The sequence below is a fragment of the Python bivittatus genome, unplaced genomic scaffold (genome assembly GCF_059951505.1).
Source record: "Python bivittatus isolate LINGU-HERP-01145 unplaced genomic scaffold, Pbiv_v1 ctg000470_np1212, whole genome shotgun sequence".
NCBI lineage: Eukaryota > Metazoa > Chordata > Lepidosauria > Squamata > Pythonidae > Python > Python bivittatus.
The window spans coordinates 1,568,738-1,585,140 of NW_028277065.1; the positions used below are offsets into that span (position 1 = coordinate 1,568,738).

A 16,403-nucleotide genomic window follows, 5' to 3' on the forward strand; every position below is an offset into this window, starting at 1 on the left:
ATGCTCAGTGAACCCCAGAATATACCATGGCTGGTATATTTACAAATTGCTGGAAAGATAAAATCAGATCTCAGGAAGGAAGGAGGGACATTAAGAAAAAAGAATTTGAAATGCTTATACAAATCCAACATTATCTATTAGGGCACGTATATAAGCTTTTACTCAGATATGACACAGGGATAGAACAAAGAAAAACCTGTATGATAAAACTGATGCAAATTTTTAAGGAAAAAAAATTAAAAGAAAAGAAAAAAAAATCCTAGTCACTGAGAAATCTCTCAAAGTAGTCTGGTTGGCCTCTGAATCCCACATAATAAGAAAATGAATGATGTGAATATAGAATTCTGCACAGTGGGCTTCTAAAAGAAATCATAAAGATTCTGTTAACAATTCAGTGTTTTGTTTTCTTTTTACCATAATGTAAGCAGAGAAAACTAAAGAACTAAAACTAGAGAACTAAAATATATTAGGACCCAGGGGAAGTGAGAGATGCTTAATCATTTGCCCTGCATAATTGTTCAAATGGGTCCCTTATTTGTTATTAAAATACCAAAATTACCCCATTTCTTTTTCATGAGGTGAGGTGAGGTGACCAGGCCATGGCTGACTGTCTGAAGGACCCCCTAGTCTAGGAAAGGGTGCAACTGGCACATCAGATTCAGCTGGAGCTGTGAGTCCAGAGACATCCCCAAAATGCACCCTGCCTCATCCAAGGTCAAAGTTGGAATATCCCCATATTATCTCAAATAATCTTCTTTAAAAAAAAAAATTAAATAGTGACAAATTGCATTTACCTTGGAAAAAATAATTCTATTTAATTAAACCCATTTTAACTTGATACCTGTGAAGCGTCTTAATTCATATGCTATTTAATTTAGTAAGTGCCACCTCAACTCTGTGAATATAATTTATTTATTTGAAAAGATTTAAGTTTGTCCAACTCCAAAATGACTCAGGATGGCTTACATTATAAAAGTATTAAAAAATAAATAAACAAGTGAACAAAAACAAAAATGTATGACCAGACAAAACAAACTCCATGTACTACACAAAATACACCTGATAAGAGCTCAACAGCCACTCTACTCTACCACCAGGGAAAATAGTCAGATTTTTAAGGCATTCCAGAGAACCATTAGGGTGAGTTCCACATGGATTTCTGGGGTTGGATGCTAATCCAGAGGATGTGCTTAATCTTTATAAAAATGTGGTTCTTTGCCATCAACCTATACTTTACATTATATGCTTCAATACACACTTATCTAATTTTTTGGGTTATTTTCAACACAGCATTTTGTATATCTTTATTTCTGAGGCTATAAATGATAGGATTCAAAATTGGTGGCAAAATGGTATAAAAAACAGCAGAAAGCAAATCCACCATTGGAGATGAAAGTGATTTTGGCCTCATGTATGAAAACACAGCTGTAATTATAAATATAGAAAAAACAGTCAGGTGAGGAGTGCAAGTTGAAAAAACTTTATGTCGGCTTTGGACTGATGGCATTTTAATTACTGTGGAGAAGATGTAACCATAAGAAGCTAAGATAAGTGCAAAACAAAAGGAGTCTAAAAAGAACCCAAGTACAAGTATCAGAATTTGATTGACTTTTGTATCAGTGCAAGAAATCTTTTGTAACTGAGGAATGTCACAGAAATATTGGCCAATCATATTGGACTCACAGAAGTTTAATCTAAAGGTGATACCTGTTTCCAGCACTGCATGGATCAGGTTGCAAATCCAGCTGGCAACTGTCATTTGAATGCAGGCATTCCAGTCCATGATTATCCTATACTGCAGAGGATGACAGATGGCCACATAACGGTCATAAGCCATGATAGTTAACAAAGTAAGCTCACTACCAACAAATGTAACCATGAAAAAGGTCTGTGAGACACATCCAGCAAAGGAAATTCCTTTGTTGTTTGACAGTGATACAGCTATGGATTTGGGAAGTGTGGTAGAAATAGAACAAATATCTACCAAGGAAAGGTTCACCAAAAAGAAATACATTGGACTGTGAAGATGGTGGTCAAATGCCACTGACATTATAATGAGACAATTCCCCATTAAAGCAATTAAGTAAATAAAGAGAAACATCACAGAGTGCAAAATTTGCAAATCCCAGTCATTAGAAAATCCCATCAGGACAAAATATCTCACAGTAGTCTGGTTGGTCATTCCACTTATTTAATCCTACAAAATGAAGTTAAAAGAACATGAGAGATGAGGAATATACTTTTAGGAATATCCTCCCTCCATCCCCTTGCAGGCTGATACATTCCAAATATCCCACCCACATTTTCAGAGGCCCAGATACAAACAATTGCCATGTCCTACTTCTAATACATTCTTTTCCAGTACTATTCACTTACAAAATAGGAATTCACTGCAATGAGATATCTGTGGGTTAATTTAGCCAGAAAGCATAAAATTGAATGTGTGGCATCTGAAAATCAAGCTTCCAAAATGTTAGTATTTTTATTTGTAACAGAAACAAATCAAAAACTACAGCCCTCCCCCCACCCCTTTCTGTAAACCATAATGACTTGATGTTATTATTATTATTAAGGAAAAGTGTAGAATTTGTGAAGTATAAATTAATGGATGTTCTTCAAAACTTTGAAATTAATATACAGAATTATGAAATGTTCCAGAAATTCATAAAAACATTTTTTTAAGCATCCTTGAAGCCCTGATCTTTCCTGGGATCAGATGAATAATATTTTCTCTTCAGAAGATCAATGATTTGAATGTGGTATTTAATGAAATACATGTGTGCTGCAAAGGACAGGAAGATACTCAGTCATCCTTATATTTTGTGGTATTTCTTCAGAGGTCATTGCCATTTTACAATGCAACACAAATCTTTACTTATAAATGAGCAATTGAGTTTTCCATCTTTCCCATTACATTTTCCTCTCTAGAACACCTACTTTAAATTCTGAAGCATAGTCCTGTTTAGCAAAAGCAGGAATTTCAGATAAAAAGATTTACTCCAATGCCACGCTTTTTTCAGAACTCATTCATTTCTTGAGCATTCTAGCTACCCTTGTCTTTCTTCAGGAGAAATGAAGAAGTTTGTACTCACTAATTTTCTTTAGAAGATCAGTGTATCACTGTGGTTAAATGAGACCCTTGTTAAAAGCAAACAGCAGGGTGTGTGTATGTTAGTTTCCCTTGTTTTCTGTGGTTCTTCAGGGAGTTACTCCTTGGAGGCCTTCTTTGTTTTGTAACATTGTAGAGAGCTTTACTAACAAATATGCTATTTAGTTAACCATGTTTTCCATCTCTTTCTACCCTGCTGTGGTAACCTCTAACTTTTAATCTTCAAATGGGATCCAGATTGGCAGAAGAATGTATTTTGGAATTCTTTTTCATTACTGAATAGTGATATAGAAATTGTATGTATATGCATTTACATATCTGTATGAATAAATAAATACATTTGTATTCCCCAATTTTTACTGTTACAAACTGCATCTGAAATAGCCCTACTTAATTCTAGTTATTTGAGGAACTTGGACAAAAAGTAACATGTATACAAACACACAGTCAATATTTTGATCCTTGATTCTTGGAAATCAGCTTGACTTTCTTTTCCTGATCACAAAAATGTATGGGAGATGAATAAGATCCACCAAAGAGCCATGCAGTTCTGCAGTACTATATATTGGAACAGGGCAATTATGATATGCCAACTTAGTCTGTGTGGGGTACATAAATATTAATTGTGAAATGTATTTGTACATGAGGGAAGTTGCAGAAGTATGAGTGTCTGCATGTGAGTAAGAGGCAAAAAAAAAAAGCCCTAACCTGGGCCTTGATCATCACCAAGTCCTACTCAAGTGTTACTAAAGTTTCTAGAACTAATACATCACTCCATCTCAGAATTTTGACAAACATTGACTTTCTCTGCTTCAATGCCTTGAATCAAAGCATCAAGGTGGAACCATTTTGCTTCAATAAAATGGCCATTTGCATATACATGCATGTGTATGGGAGACCATTGAAGACTGTTAAACACAGCCAAGCATTCAATATAATAGTATTTAAGGTGGCCTCCTCCTGCTAGGTAAGGATGCACAGGAAGATCTGCCAGGAGGCTGATGTGGCATACTGGTAGCTGATAAAATCACTATAATTTACTCATGTCTTGACTCTTCATGGGCTGCATTTGAAACAGTGTCTAGAGATGAATAGGACAAAAGAGGCTCAAGTGGAATCTAAGCAAGTTGGAGTCGCTACTTGTTCAGAAATCATGTTCAACTCAGGATGGAATCCCCATAAAATACAGGCCTGTAACTTGAGAGTCACTGTGGATTCACAGCAAGTGCTGGATTTTCAGGTGGCAGCTGTGGCCATGTGGCCCTCCCTTACTTTGGCTGGTGCATCAGTTGTGGTCCTAGCTTGAGATGGAAATCCTGAGAACAGTAACTTATGCCTTTATCACCATCCATGATTTTGAACACTATTCAGCAACTGTAATTTATGTAAAATGTATCAGCTCATCTATTGGCAGATAATGGCAACCATAGACCTAGAAGTGTTCTATGGACAATCAATATATTTCCAGGTATAACTCAAAGTACTGGTTTAACCTATAAAGCTTTAAAGATTGGCTTCTAGGTATTTTCAGAATTGCCTCTCCCGTTAAAACTTATGCATGGAACTCCTGAGAACTTGGAAACATATTACCTTAAAACTAGATAAAAAAATTCACTGCCTTATATTTTAAGGTGGATTAGCTTTATTCTTAAAAAAATAATAATAATTAATTTTAAAAGGAAAGAAAGAGGATTCCTGCACTAGGCAGGGAGATGGATTAGAAGATCTTTATTCTCTATGAAAAGACCAAAAAAAAAAAAAAAAAATAGAAATTACAAAATACAGATATTTCATGGAAAGGTTTGTGGAGTAACATAAAATTAGAAGAAAATACAAAGTATTTAATTGGAAGAAACATCATACTTTTGTCCTTATATATCAGCTTGAATTAAAGCAAATCTAAAAGTAGTTTCATGACAGTTTAGCACTTTCAGAACTTTTATTTGATTATTGTCAAAATCAAATTTCACCTTGGTTTTGAGATCAATATAATATAAATAAACAATCACAGTGAAAGAGTTTAGAACTCTGATTTTAAGAAAATCCAAGCCCTGTATATAAAAGCAAGCTTTGAACAGAGTTATAATCCATAGACAATTTCCAGGTTAAATGTATTTATATTTATTCATGAAATTATCAAATTTGTAAGCCACTCAACTCCCAAGGTCTCTGAGTGGCTCACAACAACTAAAACAATAAAAAGACCATTTATAACCAGTGAAAAATAAAAGATGGTGAAAATGACAAACCAGACAGGAACAAAGCAAAGGGGCTGCACTCTCCCTTGCAAAAATTGAAGCTAACATCAGACATTTCTGATATATGAAGTTGTTTTAGACATTGACACATATTCCCATAGTTTAGATGTCAATCCTCTAACAAAGGAATTAAACGTGATTTCTAGTAAAAAGCGCAAAGCACTCTAGCAGCAGTTATCATATATGAAATTAATTCAGGTTATTCATATGTATATAGCTTGTTCATTTGTTTGTTTTTCAAATTTAGCCACCTCCCATCTCACTCAAAGAGAGACACTTATCTAACTGAGATGTATTGCATGTCAGCATTTTTACAACCAGATATTTTTCACAATAGCTCTACTGGGTCTGTTTGCAAGGGACTTATTCATGATATTGACCAATTATAAGCTGATCTCAAGAGCTCTTTGATCATTGGACACCATTCCCTCCTTTATCAACCCATCACCATCATGTTTTATAGAAGTGACCATATATACATATTGCTTATCTGTTTATCTTTATTTTGTTTATCTCCTTATCTGGCATGTCTGTTCCTGAAATTCCATTTGAAAAGTATTGGAGGACCAGGATAATAAAGGGGAAATCAGGTCCAGAATTTCATGGATGCTTTTGAATCAGGACAAGGAGAAGAGAGCCATTCTGTCTACCTTGCATAAACAAACAACTGGTCAGAATGATCTCAATCCATGTTTGAATTCAGAATTTGTCAAAAACTGATGCACTGACACAACACCTATTTAAATATTTTGTTGGAGAGAGAGAAAGAGAGACTTACATATGAAACATATTAAATCTCTATTTTTGGATGACTAAATCTAACATGAAGATGTTTATCATTTATTAAGAATTTCAGATACTGTTCTATAATGTATCACAGAAGAGGACTATCCATCCATCCATCCATCCATCCATCCATCCATCCATCCACCCATCCCATCCCATCCCATCCCATCCCATCCCATCCCATCCCATCCCATCCCATCCCATCCCATCCCATCCCTCCATCCCTCCATCCCTCCATCCCTCCATCCCTCCCTCCATCTATCTATCTATCTATCTATCTATCTATCTATCTATCTATCTCAGTATCTATCTATCAGCTATCTATCTAAAGATCAAATATAGTGTAGATCCATAGTTAAGATGTTAGAAGAAGGTTGGGAGATCCACATTCTTGTTCATTCTCATTTGTGAAAACTCATTGGGTGACTTCAGATCAATCATTCTATCTTAGCCAAACCTACCTCAGAGTGTTGTTGTGGGGAAAAATAGGATGCAGGCATGCCATGGATACTACCTGCCAGTTCCTGAAAGAAAGATGGGCTTTAGGTTTAGTAGTTAAATAATTGAGATTTTTTTTTTAAGCAATTAAACCTCTGAATAGAAGGACCCACCCTCAAATTAAAATCAAGTTATCTCGATGCAACACATTAGTAATGAATACAAAGAAATATAGCTACAAATGCTAATTCACATCACAGTTGTACCATGCTTATTATTTTGTAAAGAAGATATCAATGACTGCAATCATGTCACAAAATACTTATCTTTTTCAGAATTTTCAGGAGACCCTTTTGTATGTCCTTGTTCCTAAAGCTGTAAATAATAGGATTCAAAACTGGTGGCAAAGCTGTGTACAAAACAGCAGAAAGCAAGTCCACAGAAGGAGTAGAGAGTGATTTGGGTCTCATATATGAAAATACAGCTGTGACGATAAATAAAGAAAAAACAGTTAGGTGGGGAGTACAGGTTGAAACAACTTTGTGCCTGCTTTGAACTGATGGAATTTTCATCACTGCCGAGAAGATATAGGTGTAAGAAGCAAAGATGAAAGCAAAAATAAAGGAGTCCAAAAGGAACCCAAGAAGTATCACCATTTGATTGACTTTTGTATCTGTGCAAGAAATCTTTTGTAACTGAGGAATGTCACAGAAATACTGGCCAATTATTTTGGATCCACAGAAGTTTAAACGAAAAGTCATACTGGTTTCTATCACCGCATGGATCAGATTGCATATGAAGGAAATTGCTACCATTTGAATGCAGGCATTCCAGTTCATGATCAGCCTGTATTGCAAAGGACGGCAGATGGCTACATAACGGTCATAAGCCATGATGGTTAACAAAGCAAGCTCGCCACCAACAAATGTGACCATTAAAAAGATCTGAGTGACACACCCGGCAAAAGAAATCTGTCTGTTGTTTGTCCATGAAACAGCTATGGATTTGGGAACTGTCGTAGAGATGGAACAGATATCTAAAAGGGAGAGGTTGACCAAAAAGTAGTACATTGGACTGTGAAGGTGGTGGTCGAGTGCCACTGCTATTACAATGAGACCATTTCCTGTTAAGGCTGTTATGTAAACAATAAGAAACATCAGAGAGTACAGCATTTGCAAATCCCGTTCATCAGAAAATCCCATCAGAACAAACCCTCTCACAGTAGATTGGTTGGCCATTTCCTGTACTTGAATCCTGCAGAAAGTAGTTAAATGATCATCAATTTATGAAGAATATAAATTTTAGAACAACTTTTCCCCCCTACCATTTTATAAATTCCTCATCTCACAATATTATAAGACTGGAATATCAATCGTATGGGTCCCACAGCTAGCAAATTCTAATGAACTTCTAATCTAATGATCTTCTGCAATTTTGTTTAAATTCTTCTCCCTATCAACACTGCCACTCATAAATAGGGAGGGAAAAAGATATATTAAAATATGTAATATTGATCAGTTTGAATCCAGGCTCATACAAACCTAGGGTTATCCACTTAAAGAAATATAACTCATGTAATTATGACTCAGTGACAATTTCACCAATCACAAACTACCTCATGTAAATAGTAGAAGTTATTTAAAATATTCAGATGGCAACTCAGTTTTCTAAAGTACATGTATGTGACTTATCCTGGAGACAGGGAGGAAAATTTTAATTCATCACTCCCACCCTATTTTATTTACATTTTTGACTGGCTCCTTCATACTTTATACTGCAAGGATTGATCTGTTTCCTTTGTTACAGTGGTTAAGGCAGGGTTACCAAAAGTGGTCAATATTGACCCCTAAGGGTCAATTGAACTATCCATCCTTCTCCTTCTCCTTCTCCTTCTCCTTCTCCTTCTCCTTCTCCTTCTCCTTCTCCTTCTCCTTCTCCTTCTCCTTCTCCTTCTCCTTCTCCTTCTCCTTCTCCTTCTCCTTCTCCTTCTCCTTCTCCTTCTCCTTCTCCTTCTCCTTCTCCTTCTCCTTCTCCTTCTCCTTTTTCATAGGACTTTCAGTTCAACTAATATTAATTAATGAATTTTCTTATAATAAATAGTTGGAGGTCGAGAAACAGTCTAAAAATTCATGAAAAGGTTGATGAGCTGAAGAGTTTGGTGACTGCTGGTTTAAGGAAATACAAATGACAGATGTACAGTCCTGACTGTATTATGATTCCACCATTCAGAGGCAGGAAATGCTTGACATTCCTTTGACTTCTTTCGGGTTCTGAACTAATAAAGATAATGATAAGTTTATAGTTAGATGTTGGTCCAAACAACTGGGGATCAGGATTTCTGACAGGTTGCCCTTCTCTTCCCTTAAACCCAAAGCCCATAGTGTTAAATCTTAAAGACTGCTGTTGAATGCCTTCCCCTTTACTTGGGCTTTCTCTGAACATTGGATGAATTGTTTTTGCTTCTGTGGTTAGTTTTTGTATTCCTTTTTTTTCCCCCTGTGATAGAGAGAGAGAGAGAGAGAGAGAGAGAGAGAGAGAGAGAGAGAGAGAGAGAGAGAGAGAGAGAGAGAGATTGTTTTGAACTGTTTTGAACTGTATTAAATACTATTGCTCATACTAAAAATAATAATGTATTTGGGCTTTACTCCACCATTAGGACAGTTTGGAAATAAGACAGCAGAGACAGATGTTGTCCTCATGTCTCATCCCTATCATACAAGACTATTAAAATATATAATAATATAAATGTAATAACAACATTGGTTACTCATATTCCAGTAAGAGAATACATGACTGACATGGTACTCCTATTTAAAATGGAACACTTTTTAAAGTTACATCTCACATAGACTGCTAATAATTACATTAAACAGAATGTCACTCTCAGTACTAAAATGCTGAACATCTTTAGAAACACTGGTCATTCTTGGGGATAAACTAAAAAGATTGTACTTACCTTTGTTCTCTTGGAAGTTAAGGGTACCATTCAGCTTGGCTGCGATCTTACTGGTACATACATGTGTAGCACAGAACAAGGAATATGTTGTCACTGTTGTTTTCTGCAGTACTTCAGAGAGTCATCCCTTGGGGACTATCACAATTCCATGAAGAAACATTTTTGTTCCCAGTGGTCTTGGAAGCTGCATTATGGAATCACACTTGGCTTTTGTATAACATACATTAAACCGTAAAATAATATCATGGGCTGTGTTCAGACACCAGTTTGTGGTTCATTATATCACCACATTTACACAGATTTTCATTCTTTCTATTGTCTAGCCTAAATGACCTGGGAGTGTTTTATGAGGAAAGTAGTAAAGGTTGTCTTGTCCAACCCTGTATGCAGTACAGAATTTACTACAACATCCAGGGAATCTTCCCACTGCCACTGCTGTTGATTCAAAGGAATTTCTGTTTGAGCTGAGAAAATTATAGCCACCAGACCTTAGCAGGGAGGTGTTCATTGACAAACTGAAAACTGTCATGAGCCAGGGCTTCTGCCAGTGGGAAACTACCCATACCCAAGCTACAAACATCAGGAGGGACCTCTACAACCATTATTTCAGCACAGCTGAGGAGACCTGAGGTCCTTTGTTCTTTTGCCCAACATCAATAGACACACCAAACATAGGTCCCTGGCAGATGGTATCCGCAGCATGCCCTCTTCCAGATCTAATGGGGCAGGGTGATATATTTGGGGAGAGGCAGTCTCTTAGATAACCCAGCCCCATGCCATGAAGGGTTTAAAGGTTAGAATCATCACCTTGAATTTGATGTGGAAGCAAACTGGCAACTAATGCAGCTCACATAGCAGAGAAGTAACATGTGCTGTCCTAGCAGCACATGTCACTGTCCATGCCTCTGCATTGTGCACCAGCTGAAGCTTCCAAATACTCTTCAAGGGCAGCCCTATGTATTGTGCATAAGAACAGTTCAATCTGTGAGCAAAGCTTCCGGATGCAGGAACGGATACAACTGGTGCACAACACAAAGTTGTGCAAAGGACCTCCTAGCCGTGACTGCCACCTGCTCTTTGGGCAGGAGTCGTGAGTCCAGGAGGACCTCCAGGTTGTGCACTGGGTCTGTCTGGAGCATTGCAATCCCAACCAGCACGAAAGATGACATAGTCCTAGAAAAATTAGACCCCAATAACCAGACACACTCAGTCTTGCTAAGGTTCAGCTGAAGTCTATTTATTCCACATCCAGACCCCACAGCCTCCAGGAACTAAGATAAGATATTCACAAATTAACTCATTCACCAGAGGCAGAGGTGTATAATGGGGTTTCTTCAGCACACTGATGTTACCTCACCCGAAGGCAGTGGATGAACTCACCCAGCAGTCTTATGTAGATGTTAAAAAGGAGACAAGAGAGTACCGAACACTGCAGCACCCCACATAGTAGTGGCCAGGGGAGAGACCTCTCCTCCCCAGTTAACACCAACTGGGATCAACCCTGAAGAAAGGAGATAAACCAGCACAACACCCACCCCCTATCCTCTGAGCTGATCCAGAAGGATACCATGGTTGATGGTGTCAAAAGCCACCGACAGGTCAAGTAGGGCAAAGATGAATACAGAACCTCCATTGGCCCATGCCAGAGATCATCCAAAAGCATGACCCATGTCATTTCCCTCCCATACCCTGGTCCGAATTCTGACTGAAAAGGATACAGATAATCCACTTCATCCAATGTTTTCTGAAGCTGTTGGACAGCCGCCTTGTAAACACAGTCGCACAGAAGAGGAGGTTAGATCCTAGAAGAAAATTGTCCAGTACAGTGGGGTCTAGTGATGGCTTCTTACGAAGGGGATGAATCAAGACCTCTTTAAGATGAGGCCATACCTCACCCCTCTCCCAGAGTCTCCGCTGATGCCACACTCAAAATTCAGCCATCCATTGCTGGGGGCAGACCAGTCTAATAGGTACAGCTTCCCTGCAGTGGATAGTGGCACTAGAGTTTCCCATGGAAATCAGGGCATGATGTGATCATGACTAGGGAGACACCAAAAACTCACCCAAGTTCAGATCACATGGCCACTGCTCTGGCAGGTACACAAAATCTAGAGTGTCACCGCTGTCCCACATCAGGCTCTGGATGACCTGGGATAGGCCTATGGCTGTCATGGGGGCCATGAACTCCTGAGCCACTTCAGACCCCATTCCTAAGGAAGTCAAATTGAAGTCCCCCAGGAACATATGTCTGGAGAACTCCACTGCCAATCCAGAGATGAAGTCAACGAGCTCAGGCATAGAGGTTGCTATGCAGCAGGGAGGCTGGTACAACAGCAACAATCTCAAGTGATCCCCGGAGCCCACCTTGATGAGCAGGGTGTCACATCCAGAAATGTCTGGTGCAGTGTCCCTGAAGGCCATAATATATTCCCAGATGATAATCACCATCCCCGTCCCAGAGTCTTGGCTTATGCCACATCTGAAATTCAGCCAGGCATATTTCAGAAAGGGCAACCCCCCTTCTGGACCCAGCCAGGTCTCAGTAATACATGTCATTGGAGATCAAAAACTTTGCTGGCACATAACAACATAGACCAAAAATTACTGTGGTCCTTTATTTTCCTACATTTCTGTTTTGTTAGAGGATGCAATTTCTGTTCCTATGTTTTATGGGCAATTTTTGTGCATTGCCAGGAGTCCATGGGCCATTAGACGTACAGAAATGATGCAACGTATATAATTAAAATAAAAACATGAAAATTTATATTTTTAGCAGTTCTATGGATAGGATGATGGAGAATTTATTTTGTACCTCATTTCAGACAAACAGACCAAATTCACATTTCCTGAACTAACGATTGGATGGGACTTTAGTTATTCTCAGAAAACATGTTGTGGTGCATATCCTCAAAAAAATACATCAAAATGTCTATGTGATGGAAAGTTCCTTTTTTAAGAATGATGTAAATGTTCATGAAAGTAGTAAATCTCCATTTACAACAGTTATTATATCGGTTTGGTACTGTGGATAGTTCTGAAGTATCCCTTGCTCATACAGTTAATGTGGCTAAAAGAGTTGATGTCACTACTTCTCAAAAATATATTTTCCATCATCTTAAAAATTACAATTTGGTATAAATTGCTGAAGCATTTATGTGGGTTTCAGATGTGGGTCCTAAGCTTCAAAGCATGACACTAGCTTTATCTGTGTCTGGAAAAGAATGTATGAATGAAATGAAAGATACTTTACCGAATAAAATCTTGTCATGTATTGGTTTATTTTTAGGATTTGTTAAACATGAAACTTATTAGATTAAGTTTAATGTGAAGAATCATTTCACTTTTGTCCTCATACCTCAGCTTGAATTAAAGGAAATCTAAAAATAATTTCATGACAGTTTAACACTTTCAAAACTATATTTAATTATTGTTAAATTTGACTTTAGTTTTGAGGTATATATAATATAAATAATCACATTGAAAGAGTTTAGAACTCTATCTCTAGAAAATCCAAACCCAATATATGGAAGCAAGCCTTGAAAAGAGTTATACTCCACAGACAATTTCCAGGTTAAATGTATTTCTATTTATTTATGAAATTATCAAATTTGTATGTCACACAACTCCCAACGTCTCTGAGTGGCTCACAAGAACTAAAACAATAAAAAGACCATTTATTACAAGTGAAAAATAAAAGATGGCGAGAATGATAAACCAGACTGGAACAAAGAAAAGGGGCTACACTCTCCCTTGCAAAAATTAAAGCTAACATCAGATGTTTGTGATGTATGAACTTATGTGAGACATTGATGCATTTTCTCAAAGTTTAGATGTCAAACCTCTAATAAAGGAATTAAACATGATTTCCAGTAAAAAGCACAAAGCACTCTAGCAGCAGTTATCATATATGAAATTAATTCAGGGCATTTTAATGCACATAGTTTAGCTAAGTGAGATGGTAGAGCATTTTTACAGCCAAATGTTTTTTTCACAATGACTGTATTGGGTCTTTTTGCAAGGATCTCATTCATGATGTTGACCAATGATAATTTGATCACAAGAGCTCTTTGATCATTGGACACCATCCCGTTTTATCCACTCATCACCATCATGTTTTATAAAAGTGGCCATATATACATATTTACTTATCTGTTTATTTTTATTTTGTTTATTTATTTATTGTTTTATCTGGCATGTCTGTTGCTGAAATTCCACTTGTAAAGAATTGGAGGACCAGGATAATAAAGCAGAAATCAGGTCCAGAATTTCAAGGATAGTTTTGAATCAAGACAGGGAGAGGAGAGCCATTTGGTCTACCTTGCATAAACAAACATCTGGTCAGAGTGATTTTAATCCATAGTTGAATTCAGAATTTGTCAAAACTGATGCACTGACACAATACCTATTTAAAAATTTGACACAGTTACAAAAAGAGAGACAGAGAAGGAAAGACTTAAATATGGAACATATTAATCAGATCTCTATTTTTGGATTACTAAGCCTAACATGGATATTTTTATCATTTATTATGAATGGCAGATATTCTTTTATAATGTATCACAGAACAGGACTACCTGTCTCTGTCTCTGTCTCTGTCTCTGTCTCTGTCTCTGTCTCTGTCTCTGTCTCTGTCTCTGTCTCTGTCTCTGTCTCTGTCTCTGTCTCTGTCTCTGTCTCTGTCGTCTCTACCAACTCTATCTCTCTATCTCTCTTTCTCTCTATCATCTATCTATGTATCTGAAGAGCAAATGTAGTGTATAGTGAAGATGATAGAAGACTTCCAGATTCTTGTTCATTCTCATTTGTGAAAGCTCATTGGGTGACTTCAGATCAATCATTCTCTCTTAGCCAAACCTACCTCAGACCATTGTTGTCATGTAAAAATAAAAAAAAAAAGTGTGTGTGTGGGGGGGACACCATGTATGCCCCTTGCCAGTTCCTGGCAGAAAGATGGGGTTTAAGTTAAATTAAATAATTGAGACATTAAAAAAGCCATTGAATCTCTGAATACAAGGAGCCACCTTCAAATTAAAAACAAGTTATATTAAGACAATACATTAGTAAGTAATAAAAAGAAATATAGCTGCAAATGCTAAATCTCATCACACGTGTACCATGCTTATCACTTTGTAAAGAAGATATCAATGGCTGCAATCATGTCAAAAAATGCTTATTTTTTTTTTCAGAATTTTCAGGAGAGCCTTTTGTATGTCCTTGTTCCTGAAGCTGTAAATAATAGGATTCAAAACTGGTGGCAAAACTGTGTACAAAACAGCAGAAAGCAAATCCACAGAAGGAGTAGAGAGTGATTTGGGCCTCAAATATGAAAATACAGCTGTGACGATAAATAAAGAAAAAACAGTTAGGTGGGGAGTACAGGTTGAAAAAACTTTGTGCCTGCTTTGAACTGATGGAATTTTCATCACTGCCGAGAAGATATAGGTATAGGAAGCAAAGATGAATGCAAAAAAAAAGGAATTCAGAAAGACCCCAAGAACAAGGATAAGCATTTGATTGACTTTTGTATCTGTGCAAGAAATCTTTTGTAATTGAGGAATGTCACAGAAATACTTGCCAATCACATTGGACCCACAAAATTTTAAATGAAAAGTCATACTGGTTTCTAACCCCGCATGGATCAAGTTGCATATGAAGGAAATTGCTACCATTTGAATGCAGGCATTCCAGTTCATGATCAGCCTATATTGCAAAGGACGGCAGATGGCTACATAACGGTCATAAGCCATGATGGTTAACAAAGCAAGCTCACCACCAACAAATGTGACCATTAAAAAGGTCTGAGTGACACATCCAGCAAAGGAAATCTGTTTGTTGTTTGTCCATGAAACAGCTATGGATTTGGGAACTGTTGTAGAGATGGAACAAATATCTAACAGGGAGAGGTTGACCAAAAAGTAGTACATTGGACTGTGAAGGTGGTGGTCGAGTGCCACTGCTATTACAATGAGACCATTTCCTGTTAAGGTTGTCATGTAAACAATAAGAAACATCAGAGAGTACAGCATTTGCAAATCCCGTTCATCAGAAAATCCCATCAGAACAAACTCTCTCACAGTAGATTGGTTGGCCATTTCCTGTATTTGAATCCTGGGGAAAATAGTTAAATGATCATCAATTTATGAAGAATATAAGTGTTTGAACAACTTTTTCCCCTACCATTTTATAAATTCCTCATCTCACAATATTATAAGATTTGAATATCAATAGTATGGGTCCTACAGCTAGCAAATTCTAATGAACTTCTAATCTAATGTTCTTCTGCAATATTTTTTATTTCTTCTCCCTATCAACACTGCCACTCATAAATAGGAAAAAAAATGATATATCAAAATATGTAATATTGATCAGTTTGGATCCAGGCTCATACAAACCTAGGGTTATCCACTGAAAGAAATATAACTCATGTAATTATGACTCAGTGACAATTCCACCAATCACAATCTACCTCATGTAAATAGTAGAAGTTATTTAAAATATTCAGATAGCAACTCAGTTTTCTAAAGTACATGTATGTGACTTATCCTGGAGACAGGGAGGAAAGTTTTAATTCATCACTCCCAGCTTATTTTATTTACATTTTTCACTGGCTCTTTCATACTTTATACTGCAAGAATTGATCTGTTTCCTTTGTTACACTGGTTAAGGCAGGGTTACCAAAACTGGTCAATATTGACCCCTAAGGGTCAATTGGACTATCCATCCTTCTCCTTCTCCTTCTCCTTCTCCTTCTCCTTCTCCTTCTCCTTCTCCTTCTCCTTCTCCTTCTCCTTCTCCTTCTCCTTCTCCTTCTCCTTCTCCTTCTCCTTTTTCATAGGACTTTTAGTTCAACTAGTAT

At 37.2% G+C, this 16,403-nt stretch overlaps 2 protein-coding genes and 1 pseudogene across 2 annotated transcripts; all 3 read right to left on the bottom strand.

The window, feature by feature from the left end:
- Positions 1 to 1,258: 1,258 nt before the first annotated feature.
- On the bottom strand, positions 1,259 to 2,182 carry LOC103057131 (olfactory receptor 14A16-like). The gene has a single exon (XM_007438948.2). It carries the CDS (start codon positions 2,180 to 2,182, stop codon positions 1,259 to 1,261), a length of 924 nt encoding a protein of 307 aa, XP_007439010.2.
- A 4,720-nt stretch (positions 2,183 to 6,902) lies between these two features.
- On the bottom strand, positions 6,903 to 7,829 carry LOC112541993 (olfactory receptor 14A16-like). Its single transcript, XM_025173625.2, has one exon. The coding sequence runs from the start codon at positions 7,827 to 7,829 to the stop codon at positions 6,903 to 6,905; it is 927 nt and encodes a 308-aa protein (XP_025029393.2).
- A 6,872-nt stretch (positions 7,830 to 14,701) lies between these two features.
- LOC148215562 (olfactory receptor 14A16-like) lies at positions 14,702 to 15,639 on the bottom strand (annotated as a pseudogene).
- Positions 15,640 to 16,403: the final 764 nt, after the last annotated feature.